The sequence below is a fragment of the Sinocyclocheilus grahami genome, unplaced genomic scaffold (assembly GCF_001515645.1).
Source record: "Sinocyclocheilus grahami isolate Dianchi unplaced genomic scaffold, SAMN03320097.WGS_v1.1 scaffold965.1, whole genome shotgun sequence".
Classification (NCBI taxonomy): Eukaryota; Metazoa; Chordata; class Actinopteri; order Cypriniformes; family Cyprinidae; genus Sinocyclocheilus; species Sinocyclocheilus grahami.
Window position 1 is genome coordinate 258,954 of NW_015506144.1, and position 11,826 is coordinate 270,779.

The following is an 11,826-nucleotide window of genomic DNA, read 5'->3' on the forward strand; positions in this document are numbered from 1 at the left end:
AACACACACACACACACACACACACACACACACTCTCTCTCTCTCTCTCTCTCTCTCTCTCTCTCTCTCACTCACACACACTCTCACACACACTCACTCTCACTCTCACACTCTCTCACACACATCACACACGTCACACACACACGTCTCACACGTCACACACACACACGTCTCACACACGTCACACTCACTCAAACACACACTCACTCTCACACTCTCTCACACACACACACACACACACACACTCTCTCTCTCTCTCTCTCTCTCTCTCTCTCTCTCTCTCTCTCTCTCTCTCTCTCTCTCTCTCTCTCTCTCTCTCTCTCTCTCTCTCTCTCTCTCTCTCTCTCTCTCTCTCTCTCTCTCTCTCTCTCTCTCTCTCTCTCTCTCTCTCTCTCTCTCTCTCTCTCTCTCTCTCTCTCTCTCTCTCTCTCTCTCTCTCTCTCTCTCTCTCTCTCTCTCTCTCTCTCTCTCTCTCTCTCTCTCTCTCTCTCTCTCTCTCTCTCTCTCTCTCTCTCTCTCTCTCTCTCTCTCTCTCTCTCTCTCTCTCTCTCTCTCTCTCTCTCTCTCTCACACACACACACACACACACACACACTCACACTCTCTCTCTCACACACACTCACTCTCACTCTCACGTCTCACACACACGTCTCAGACACACGTCACACTCAAACACACACTCACTCACACACACACTCTCTCTCTCTCTCTCTCTCTCTTTATTCTTTGCATTTATTTATGGTTAGCGCAGAAGAAACTTTACCAGCAGCTGTTGTTTGTGCCAATCTAAGCCCACAGTGGAGCGAGTTCACAAGTGTCTGTATACATAGAGAGGTGTGAGATTCTAGATTTGGAGTCGAACGGCAGCCCCCTCATTGTTTTTACATGCCACCCACTCATCTGCTTGTGTAATCCCTGGAGCTAATGTGGGAGGCAGTCCTGGCCAGAACATATACTCTTTCTCTTCCTGTCACACACACAAACATACACTTATACATACTTAAGGAGTTCAAAGATCAATATCCTCTCCAAATATCCAAAAAACGTGGAATTAGCTATGAAAATCATATTTTCTTAGTACTGAAAATGTCAACAAAATAAACAAACTCAATCAGTGCTGGTTTCAGAGCACTCACAGTAATGGAGCTCATGGTGTGATCTACTAGACTGAAATAAAGGTACACTATTGTATCCTGCTGAGAGGACTTCCAACACATGGGCTGCTCATGTATAACACTGAAGGACGGATGCCCACGCACGCTGAGCAATACCACACACGCACACAGCACCACAACCACACACACTCACTCACACAAACACACACACACACACACACATTCAAGCACACACACACACACTCTCACACTCTCTCTCTCACACACACACACACTCTCTCTCACACACACACTCTCTCTCACACACACACACGTCACACACACACACACACACACACACACGTCACACACACACACGCACACACACAGACACACACAAACACAGACGTGTGTGTCACATCAGAGTTCAGCTCTGAGCATCAGATCCACATTCAGACACACGTCACACGACTGATGTTTTACCCTGAAGCATGACGCGTGGCTGATGATCTTCAGATCTTCCAGAATCATCCTCTCTGATCCAGCGATGGGTCTCCCACAGACCGTACAAACATCCCGGCTGCTGACCGTCCTGCACAAAACATCCGCTTACAGTACACTAGATAAAATAATAAAGTCCTGAACTTCATGAATGAGTGAATCTCTGACCTGCTGGACTCCAGTGTCTGCAGAGGCGAGCGCAGAGTCGGCGATGCAGCGGGAATCTCTGAATAAACAGTCTTGACTTGTGTTCTGATATAAAGAGAAAAGTTCACGTGTGCATCAACACAGTGTTGGGGGTAACGCAAGTTACGTAATCAGATTACTTTAAGTAACTAATAATCAGTGTTGGGGAAAGTTACTTTTAAAAGTAATGCGTTACAATATTGCGTTACTCCCTAAGAAGTAACCAATTACGTTACTTAGTTACTTTTTATGGAAAGTAATGCGTTACGTTACTTTTTAAATCTGGGCAGGGCTTGCTTGTTAGTTTGTAATATAAAAAAGCTCTTCTTTTACAAATGTAAAAGCGCTTTCACAGCAGAAGTGAACTGAATCCGGCTCAGGCTGAAGGAAATGTGAATTCTCGTCTGTACAGTAGCGTGCGCAGCTCAAACTAATCACAGCAGAAGAAAGTTCAGCACTATTCAGCAGCAACTCCAATTAAACACTAATGTGTCATTTCTGCTTATTAGTATGATTGAAGTGAATCATCGAAGATCAGTAGCAAACACATTGTTAATAAAATGGGATTCAATTCTTATTTAACGTATTTAATTATTGCAGGTTTGCATATACAATGTTTGTATTGATTGTGAGGAGCACTGAATGTGTTTGTGTGCAGTGAGATGAGTAAACACATGTTGATATTGAGTCTAGAGCTACAGTAAGATCATGTTCACACACAACACTCTGCACTCACTCCTGATTTCTGTCTCCATGGCAACACCAGAGCTGTCACTCAACACATGGAAACTAAGTAACTGCTGCTTCTGATTTCAAAAAGTAACTCTGATATTTCCTTCTTAATTTAAACAGTAATGCGTTACTTTACTAGTTACTTAAAAAGTAATCTGATTACGTTAATGCAAGATATCTGGGTTACATTTTGAAATCAGTAGCAGCAGTTACTTTGTTTCCATGCACTGAGTGACAGCTCTGGTGTTGCCATGGTGACAGAAATCAGGAGTCAGTGCTGAGACTCTTCCTTCAGCCTGAGGCTTATTAATTAAAAATGTTGGTGTGAAAGGACCCTTATAGTTGCCAAAATATAACTTTTGTGTTTTCTATTGGGTTATTAAAAAGAATTAAGCAAGCCCAGCCCAGCTGACAAAAAGTAACACAAAAGTAACAATGCATTACTTTGCATAAAAAGTAACTACACAATCAGTTACTTCTTTATGGAGTAACGCAATACTGTAATGCATTACTTTTAAAAGTAACTTTCCCCAAAACTGTCCTTGAACGAGTGAATCTCTGACCTGCTGGACTCCAGTGTCTGCAGAGGCGAGCGCAGAGTCGGTGATGCAGCGGGAATCTCTGAATAAACAGTCGTGACTTGTGTCCTGATATAAAGAGAAAAGTTCACGTGTGCATCAACATGATCTGATGATGAGTTATCATCATGTCTAGAGCTAGAGAGTGCTCAAACGATCTTACTGTGAGCGGACAGGTGGTGACTGAACGCTTCCAGACCGGGTCGGCAATAAAGTGTCAGCAAGATCGTCCAGCGGAGCGCTGATGGAAAACACATCATGAATGAGTGTCCTGAAGTTGTGCCGTAAACGAGAGTGAAGTATCTGACAGCGTTACCTGGGAGTCTGATAGCTGTAGCGTGTGTTCAGAGTCACAGCCGGTGGAGACGACGGAGAGCGAGCTGAAGAATAACTGATCTCACTGCATGTGAATGAACACGATCACATGTGTTAAAGTCAGCGTCAAATGTTTAATCCGTTTAATCAAAATATCATATCTGGATCTTGACAGACTTCTCTCAGGTGATCAGCTTCCATTTTTAAATGTGTGCACTTGAGAAGAAAAGATCAGGATGAGTTTGTTTCTTCATCAGGTTTGGAGAAATGTAGCACTGCATCAGTGTCTCAGCAATGGATGCTCTGCAGTGAATGGGTGCCGTCAGAATGAGAGTCCAAACAGCTGATAAAAACATCACAATAATCCACAGCACTCCAGTCCATCAGTGAACATCTGGAGAAGACAAAAGCTGAAACACATCCAGCATTAAGACGTTTTTAACTCAAATACATTGAGTTCATAATCCATAATAACGCTTCCTCCAGTGAGTCAGTGTTCTGGTGTGAATCAGGAGAGAAATCTGCACAGATCAAGCAGCGTTTAAACAGCTCTAAACACATATGTGGCTGGATTTTGATGCGAGAGACAACAGCAGATGCACTTCTTCACTGGAGGAAGTGTTATTATGGATTATGGACTCAATGTATTTGAGTTAAAAGCATCTTAATGCTGGATGTGTTTCAGCTTTTGTCTTCTCCAGATGTTAACTGATGGACTGGAGTGCTGTGGATTATTGTGATGTTTTTATCAGCTGTTTGGACTCTCATTCTGACGGCACCCATTCACTGCAGAGCATCCATTGCTGAGACACTGATGCAGTGCTACATTTCTACAAACCTGATGAAGAAACTCACTCATCCTGATCTCGGATGAACTGAGGGTGAGCACATTTTCAGCACGTTCATGTTTGGCTGCACTATTGCTGTGAACGGTTGAATCATGTTCTTCACGTGAGCTCGTACCTGAGCTTCAGGTCCACCGAGGGTTTCTCTGCAGGTTTTGGAGTCTCTTCCAGCATCGAGGAGGATGTTTTGGTGTTTGTGATGACGGTTCTGTTTCATGAACAGATGAATCAGAGATCATGGCACACATTCAGATGAGCGTCAGTGTGAAGTCACTTACTGAGCCGTCGGTGTTGAGGACGTGGACACCAGCGATGAGACGGACACGCTTTCACTCCTGAGAACAGACAGCAACATCAGGAGACAGATGATTATGTTGGGTATCAAGAACCGGGTATTCGATAAGACGTGTGCATTTCAATTCTGCTTAACGATTCCTGTGTTCGATTTAAGTAAACACAGCCGTTTTTGTCTTAAGTGAAGGTAAACATGAGAGAAATCGCAGTATTACAGTGTTTTTAGTTCTGCGAGCGTTCGGGGTTAAAGAGACAGCAGTCTAATAAACGCACTGCCTGTCATTAACACTAATCAAAGAACAACAGAAAATCATTCACCGATCTTGACTGAATATCTTTAATAACTGTAATTGATCTATATTTATGAAAAGAAAAGTTTTTAAACTTTTAATTCGTTTCTGTACTTGCAATTTGGTTCAGTTGTATGCATTTATGCCGTTTCTAATTGATTCGTTTGTTCCCGTTTTATTACTGACTGTTTACTTGTCTGTAACACGTTAATATTTGAAACGTATATTAGTCTAGTTGTGTTTGCGGTGGTATTTTTGTTGAAAGCATAGGCAAAAGTTCCTCTTGTAGGCCTGAGTGTTATTCAGCTGCAACAGAACGCTTTGTAAAAGACACAGAATAAATGTTTGACTTCATTTTTTGCTGAAAAACAACAACAGACACCATCACTGAAATCAAACTGAAAAAGTTGTAATGGTTTTACTGGTTTTAATGGAAACTGCTATGGGTTTCTGCTGGTCACGTCTATTGGTGGCTTGTTAAAACCAATAAATCCTAATGAAATATGTCCCAAAACACACTACAGAAAACCATTTTTAATGGTTTTAATGGTTAAAAGTTGATGGTTTGTAATGGTATTTGTAGTGGAAACCATTCGAATTTTCTGTGATGCTTCTATTGTTTTTTTCAGCAAATTATAAAATTCAAATGATACTCAACCCTACAGATGATGGAGACTGATGACGTCTGCTGATGAATCTCACCTGCTTGGGCTCTTCACGGCGGGCGGGATCACTGGACTCTTCACACCGCTGCGGAATCAATAAAAACATCTTCATCTGAAGCAGAACGTGAGGAGCTCGTCATTCAGATCTGGTTTTGTCTGAACAGGACTTACGTGGACGTGGCTGCAGGAGCTGCTGACGACGAGACGCTGTTTACATCAATAAAAACACACACAGATGATATTAGAGACTCCAGCTTTCCTCTGACTGGAGATCAGAGCTCACACATTAAACAGACTCACGTCACAGACGACGGAGGAGTCGATGGAGCCGCTCCGTCGCTGCTGCTCTTAGCGATTCTGTTCAAAACATTAAAAACTCAAATCAAACTGAAACTATACGTGTAACATCTCATACTTGAGTTGATGGAATTAATTAAAACAAAAAATGTAACCATATTACAAAATACAAACAAAGCGTAACATTTACTAAAAAAGACGGAATATTTTATTTGTTTACCTGAACGTCACGTGAACGGTAACTGACATCAGAGAAATGTGATGTTTAATTGTGAATGCAAATTTGTTGTTGAATTACTGAAATATTTTTGCATATATTTTTATATTTTTGCATTTTCTGTTTAACTTTGGGTTTTATGTTGTATGTTTTTGTCATTTTAAGTAGTTATATAATATATATATATACAGTATATGCATGCACACAAATATATATATATATATATATATACGGACCTGACTGTATATATATCATTTTAGTAGTTATATAGATATATTATATATATATACTGTATATATATGCACACACACAAATATATATACGGACCTGACTGTATATATATCATTTTAGTAGTTATATAGATATATTATATATATATACTGTATATATATGCACACACACAAATATATATACGGACCTGACTGTATATATATCATTTTAGTAGTTATATGCATGTCTATATAGTTTTTTTTCTATTTAATTTTGTATTTTATGTTGTGTGTTTTTGTCACTTTTAGTAGTTTTGTCTATATAGTTTTTAGTAATTTTTATTTCCGTTTTAGTTATTTTAGTACAAAAAGATCAACTAAATTAAAATGAGAAATGCTGCATTTGAAACTAGCTGAAATAATTAAGTTTATTTCAGTTAGCATTTATTGTAAGTAAAGAATTATGTTAATGGTTTGAAATGAAGTTGAATGGCAGAACACACTCGACTCACCCGTCAGTATTCTGAGACGCGGTGACCTCCGGAAGCTTCTCAGCAAACGCTCGTTTAACAGGACTTGACCTGCACACACAAACATGAGCAGAAAGCAACTCAACTAACACTCCTGTGTTAAAGGATTAGTTCACTTTAAAAATGTATTCACCCTCCTGCATGAGTTTCTTTCTTCTGCGGGACACAAACGAAGATTTTTTTTTTTTTTTAAGTCAGTTGGGGAGCAACTAGTTACATGTAACGGAATTACATATTTAATTACAAAAAATGTAACTGTAATCAGTTACTGAGAAAAATTTGTAATTAAATTACAGTTACTTATGAAATTTTTAAAGATGACAAACGGGGGCTACATCTAATTTTTTTTCACAAACACACAGATTTAATTGATTCTGAGACTGCTCTAAAATATGAGACCCCAATGTTTCAGGAGTTTAGGACACATGCTTATTCCATAACTGTATATTTGGGTTTATGTATATGCTTTATTTTTTTAAGATTAACTGTTAGATGCCAGTGTTTCTATGCAAGATTAAATTTCAAAAACAGTATCATAGTTATTAAACTATACTTTAAATCTGCATTTAACCTCAGAACGATCTCAAAGTTAAAAAAGGAGCTAAAGTCTGATTTTGTGGTGGCTGTGCTTTAAATTCAATTATTATAATCTTAATTCAAATGATGAAGGATTCTGAGAGTAACCAGAGCACTACTGTAAGGTTAACCCGGCCTGCTTTACATGTTTCAAAACGTTTAACATTTGTTAGAAATTTAAAAGTGATCAAATGTAATCAGTTACACTACTTTAATAAAGTATTTGAAATGGTTACATTACTTGTTACATTTCAAATAGGGTAGCTTGTAAACTGTAACCTGATACATTTTAAAAGTAACATTCCGAACTCTGAAAATGTTGGTATCCAAACAGCTGATGAGCACCATTGACTTCCAAAGCAGGAAAAAAAACTACTACGGAAAAATATCTTCGTTTGTGTTCAACAGAAGAAAGAAACTCATACATGAGTGGTGAGTAAACGATGGCAGAATTTTCATCCTGAGAGTGAGCTACTGCTTTAAGCCCTAAGCAGTGCTCTAGTTGACTTACGGTTTGCTGCTGGTGTTTGCTCCGGAGAACACCCTCGCTGTGAAGCTGGAGCCGCTGGGAGTCTTGAGCGCCGGATTCCTGCAACAGAGCGAGTCACACGCTTAACAGACTCACACACTAAACCTCAGCATGTTCTGTGTGCTGCAGCGGCTCTCACTTGACAGGGAGCGGAGGTTTGGAGGGCGATGAGATGGAGACGGCTCCGCTCTTAGTGCTCGTGATGCTGCGGATGACAGAAGAGTCAGACCTCGGAGAATCTGAGTCACCAGAAACAAACCAACACAAACCAACCTGCTTTTGTTGAGCAGCTCCTGACTGCCACCGAATCTACAACGAGAAACAAATCATTCAACATCATACACTACCAGTCAAACGTTTTTGAGCACGTAAGATTTTAAATGGCTTTTAAAGAAGTCTCTTCTGCTCACCAAGCCTGCATTTATTTGATCTAAAGTACAGCAGTAATATTGTGAAATATTTTTACTATTTAAAATAGCTGTTTTCTGTGTGAATCTCTGTTAAACTGTGATGTATTTCTGTGATGTGCAGCTGTATTTTCAGCATCATTCCTCCAGTCTTCAGCGTCACATGATCTTCAGAAATCAGTATAATATGCTGCTCAAAAAACATTATTATTATTATCAATATTTAAAAAAATATTTAATATAAACAAACAAAAAAAGTAAATTCTTTTCAGGATTCTTTGATGAATAGAAAGATCCAGAGATCAGCATTTATCTGAAATAAAAAGCTTTTGTAACATTATACACTCTACCACTCAAAAACGGAGTCGGTATCATTTTGGGAAAGAAATTCTAGAAATTAATACTTTTACTTAGCAAGGATGCTTTAAATGTATCAAAAGTGATCATGAAGGCTGCTCTTCTGAACTTTCTGTTCATCAAAGAAACCTGAAAAAACTCTACTCAGCTGTTTTCAACATAATAATAATAATCAGAAATGTTTCTCGAGCAGCAGATCAACATATTATACTGATTTCTGAAGATCATGTGACACTGAAGACTGCAGTAATGATGCTGAAAATACAGCTGCACATCACAGAAATACATTACAGTTTAACAGAGATTAAAGGGGTCATATGATGCGATTTCAATTGTTCCTTTCTCTTTGGAGTGTTACAAGCTCTTGGTGCATAAAGAAGATCTGTAAAGTTGCAAAGACTAAAGTCTCAAATCCAAAGAGATATTCTTTATAAACGTAAAAAGACAGTATAAGTCATTATAATCAGTAATTATGTCTCCACTGGATGCAACGAATGCCTGGTTTATAATGGGTTTTAATGTGTTTGTCTCATCGCTCCGGCCGGACAGGGCAGCACAGTATGGTGAGGGGCGTAACATTTCCGTCACACGCTTGAGGTATTCGGCCAATCACAACGCACTGGATAGCTGGCCAATCACAGCACACCTCGCTTTCAGACCGATGAGCTTTGTAAAAATCGACGCATTTCAGAAAGACGGGGCATAGAGGAGCAACAATAATGTACAGTATGTGCAAAATAATGTGTTTTTTTTACTTTAAACCGCATAAACACATTTCATTACACCAAATACACAAAATAATGTTCTTTTTAGCAACATCATATGACCCCTTTAACATAGAAAGCGGTTATTTTAAATAGTAAAAAATATTTCAAAATTGTACTGTTTTTGCTGTACTTTGGGTAAAATAAATGCAGGCTTGGTGAGCAGAAGAGACGTCTTTCAAAATATGAAAAATCTTACTGTTCAAAAGCTTTTGACTGGTAGTGTATATACAGCAGAAATACATATAGATGATGATATATTGATAGTGCACCTCTTGGTTAAGGAGCTGACGGACGTCCCAGAGTTGGCAGAGGTTTGATCGTCCTCCAGCGGTTTGCTGAAGTCACACAGAACATGATTTGAATTATTATGAAAATCAGCAGCTGATATGATTCTGAGTGAAATTATTCTGACCTGTCAACATCATTCCCTGATTTCCGCTGACCCAGAACAACTTTACCAGGGTTAGGATCATAACTGCAACAGAAGCATTGGGAATTAGTATTAGGAGCATTTCATCACATGTGTGTGTGTGTGTGTGTGTGAGAGAGAGTGTGAGTGAGTGAGTGTGAGTGAGTGAGTGAGTGAGTGTGTGTGAGAGAGTGTATGTGTGTGTGTGTGTGAGAGAGAGAGAGAGAGTGTGAGTGAGTGAGTGTGAGTGAGTGAGTGAGTGAGTGTGTGTGAGAGAGTGTATGTGTGTGTGTGTGTGAGAGAGAGAGAGAGAGTGTGAGTGAGTGAGTGAGTGAGTGAGTGAGTGAGTGAGTGAGTGAGTGAGTGAGTGAGTGAGTGAGTGAGTGAGTGAGTGAGTGAGTGAGTGAGTGAGTGAGTGAGTGAGTGAGTGAGTGAGTGAGTGAGTGAGTGAGTGAGTGAGTGAGTGAGTGAGTGAGTGAGTGAGTGCCAGCATAAATTAAAGGCAATAAAAAAAAATTAGTTTACCATTTACTATAACTTTTTTCACATTACTGTAATATTTCAGGAGGACATATGGAAATAATGATGTTATATTATAACATTAGATGTTATAATGCACACAATATTCATTTTAATAAAGTGCAGATCTTACCGGATTTGGTCTGTATGCTCATGTTGAGTTATAGATGTGAATCCAGATGGCAGAGTTCTGAAATCAAGCGTCTGTGGTTATAAAGTTGAACGACAGTAATTCCTCTCATTTGACTAACACACACACAATGCGCAGGTGTTTGCGTGTCGATGTGGAGAGAGAGAGTGTGAGTGAATGAGTGTGAGTGAGTGAGTGAGTGAGCGTGAGTGAGTGTGTGTGAGTGAGTGTGTGTGTGAGAGGGAGTGAGTGAGTGAGTGAGCGTGAGTGAGTGTGTGTGAGAGTGAGTGAGTGAGTGAGCGTGAGTGAGTGTGTGTGAGAGTGAGTGAGTGAGTGAGCGTGAGTGAGTGTGTGTGAGAGTGAGTGAGTGAGTGAGCGTGAGTGAGTGTGTGTGAGAGTGAGTGAGTGAGTGAGCGTGAGTGAGTGTGTGTGAGAGTGAGTGAGTGAGTGAGCGTGAGTGAGTGTGTGTGAGAGTGAGTGAGTGAGTGAGCGTGAGTGAGTGTGTGTGAGAGTGAGTGAGTGAGTGAGCGTGAGTGAGTGTGTGTGAGAGTGAGTGAGTGAGTGAGCGTGAGTGAGTGTGTGTGAGAGTGAGTGAGTGAGTGAGCGTGAGTGAGTGTGTGTGAGAGTGAGTGAGTGAGTGAGCGTGAGTGAGTGTGTGTGAGAGTGAGTGAGTGAGTGAGCGTGAGTGAGTGTGTGTGAGAGTGAGTGAGTGAGTGAGCGTGAGTGAGTGTGTGTGAGAGTGAGTGAGTGAGTGAGCGTGAGTGAGTGTGTGTGAGAGTGAGTGAGTGAGTGAGCGTGAGTGAGTGTGTGTGAGAGTGAGTGAGTGAGTGAGTGTGTGATCGTCCTCCAGCGGTTTGCTGAAGTCACACAGAACATGATTTGAATTATGAAAATCGGCAGTTGATATGATTCTGAGTGATATTATTCTGACCTGTCAACATCATTCCCTGATTTCCGCTGACCCAGAACAACTTTACCAGGGTTAGGATCATAACTGCAACAGAAGCATTGGGAATTAGTATTAGGAGCATTTCATCACATGTGTGTGTGTGTGTGTGTGTGAGAGAGAGTGTGAGTGAGTGAGTGTGAGTGAGTGAGTGAGTGTGTGTGAGAGAGTGTATGTGTGTGTGTGTGAGAGAGAGAGAGAGAGTGTGAGTTAGGATCATAACTGCAACAGAAGCATTGGGAATTAGTATTAGGAGCATTTCATCACGTGTGTGTGTATGTGTGTGTGTGTGAGAGAGAGAGTGTGAGTGAGTGAGTGAGTGTGTGTGAGAGAGTGTATGTGTGTGCGTGTGTGTGAGAGAGAGAGTGAGTGAGTGAGTGTGAGTGAGTGTGTGAGAGTGAGTGAGTGAGTGTGTGTGAGTGAGTGTGTGTGT

The 11,826-nt window shown here is 40.4% G+C and overlaps 1 protein-coding gene and 1 long non-coding RNA gene across 7 annotated transcripts in view; one reads left to right on the forward strand and one right to left on the reverse strand.

Moving 5' to 3' along the window:
- LOC107564816 (sciellin) overlaps positions 1-11,826 on the reverse strand; it is a 13,145-nt gene that overhangs the window by 960 nt on the left and 359 nt on the right. Inside the window, exons 2-18 of one of the 6 annotated variants that reach the window (XM_016249979.1) lie at positions 11,379-11,441; positions 9,802-9,864; positions 9,659-9,724; positions 8,132-8,167; positions 7,998-8,060; positions 7,841-7,918; positions 6,736-6,804; positions 5,801-5,857; positions 5,672-5,707; positions 5,538-5,585; positions 4,530-4,586; positions 4,370-4,459; positions 3,408-3,491; positions 3,255-3,332; positions 3,077-3,160; positions 1,764-1,847; positions 1,578-1,686 (exon numbers count right to left, since the gene is read on the reverse strand). In XM_016249979.1, coding sequence (XP_016105465.1) covers positions 1,578-1,686; positions 1,764-1,847; positions 3,077-3,160; positions 3,255-3,332; positions 3,408-3,491; positions 4,370-4,459; positions 4,530-4,586; positions 5,538-5,585; positions 5,672-5,707; positions 5,801-5,857; positions 6,736-6,804; positions 7,841-7,918; positions 7,998-8,060; positions 8,132-8,167; positions 9,659-9,724; positions 9,802-9,864; positions 11,379-11,441 — 1,165 coding nt within the window. Of the gene's footprint in view, positions 1-1,577; positions 1,687-1,763; positions 1,848-3,076; positions 3,161-3,254; positions 3,333-3,407; positions 3,492-4,369; positions 4,460-4,529; positions 4,587-5,537; positions 5,586-5,671; positions 5,708-5,800; positions 5,858-6,735; positions 6,805-7,840; positions 7,919-7,997; positions 8,064-8,131; positions 8,168-9,658; positions 9,725-9,801; positions 9,865-11,378; positions 11,442-11,826 lie in introns of all 6 variants that reach the window. The other 5 variants (XM_016249978.1, XM_016249982.1, XM_016249983.1 and 2 more) reach the window with 5 other exon arrangements.
- Positions 4,712-7,371, forward strand: LOC107564819 (uncharacterized). Its single transcript, XR_001606294.1, has 3 exons — positions 4,712-4,891; positions 6,948-6,950; positions 7,361-7,371. It is a non-coding gene; the product is annotated as an uncharacterized lncRNA (long non-coding RNA).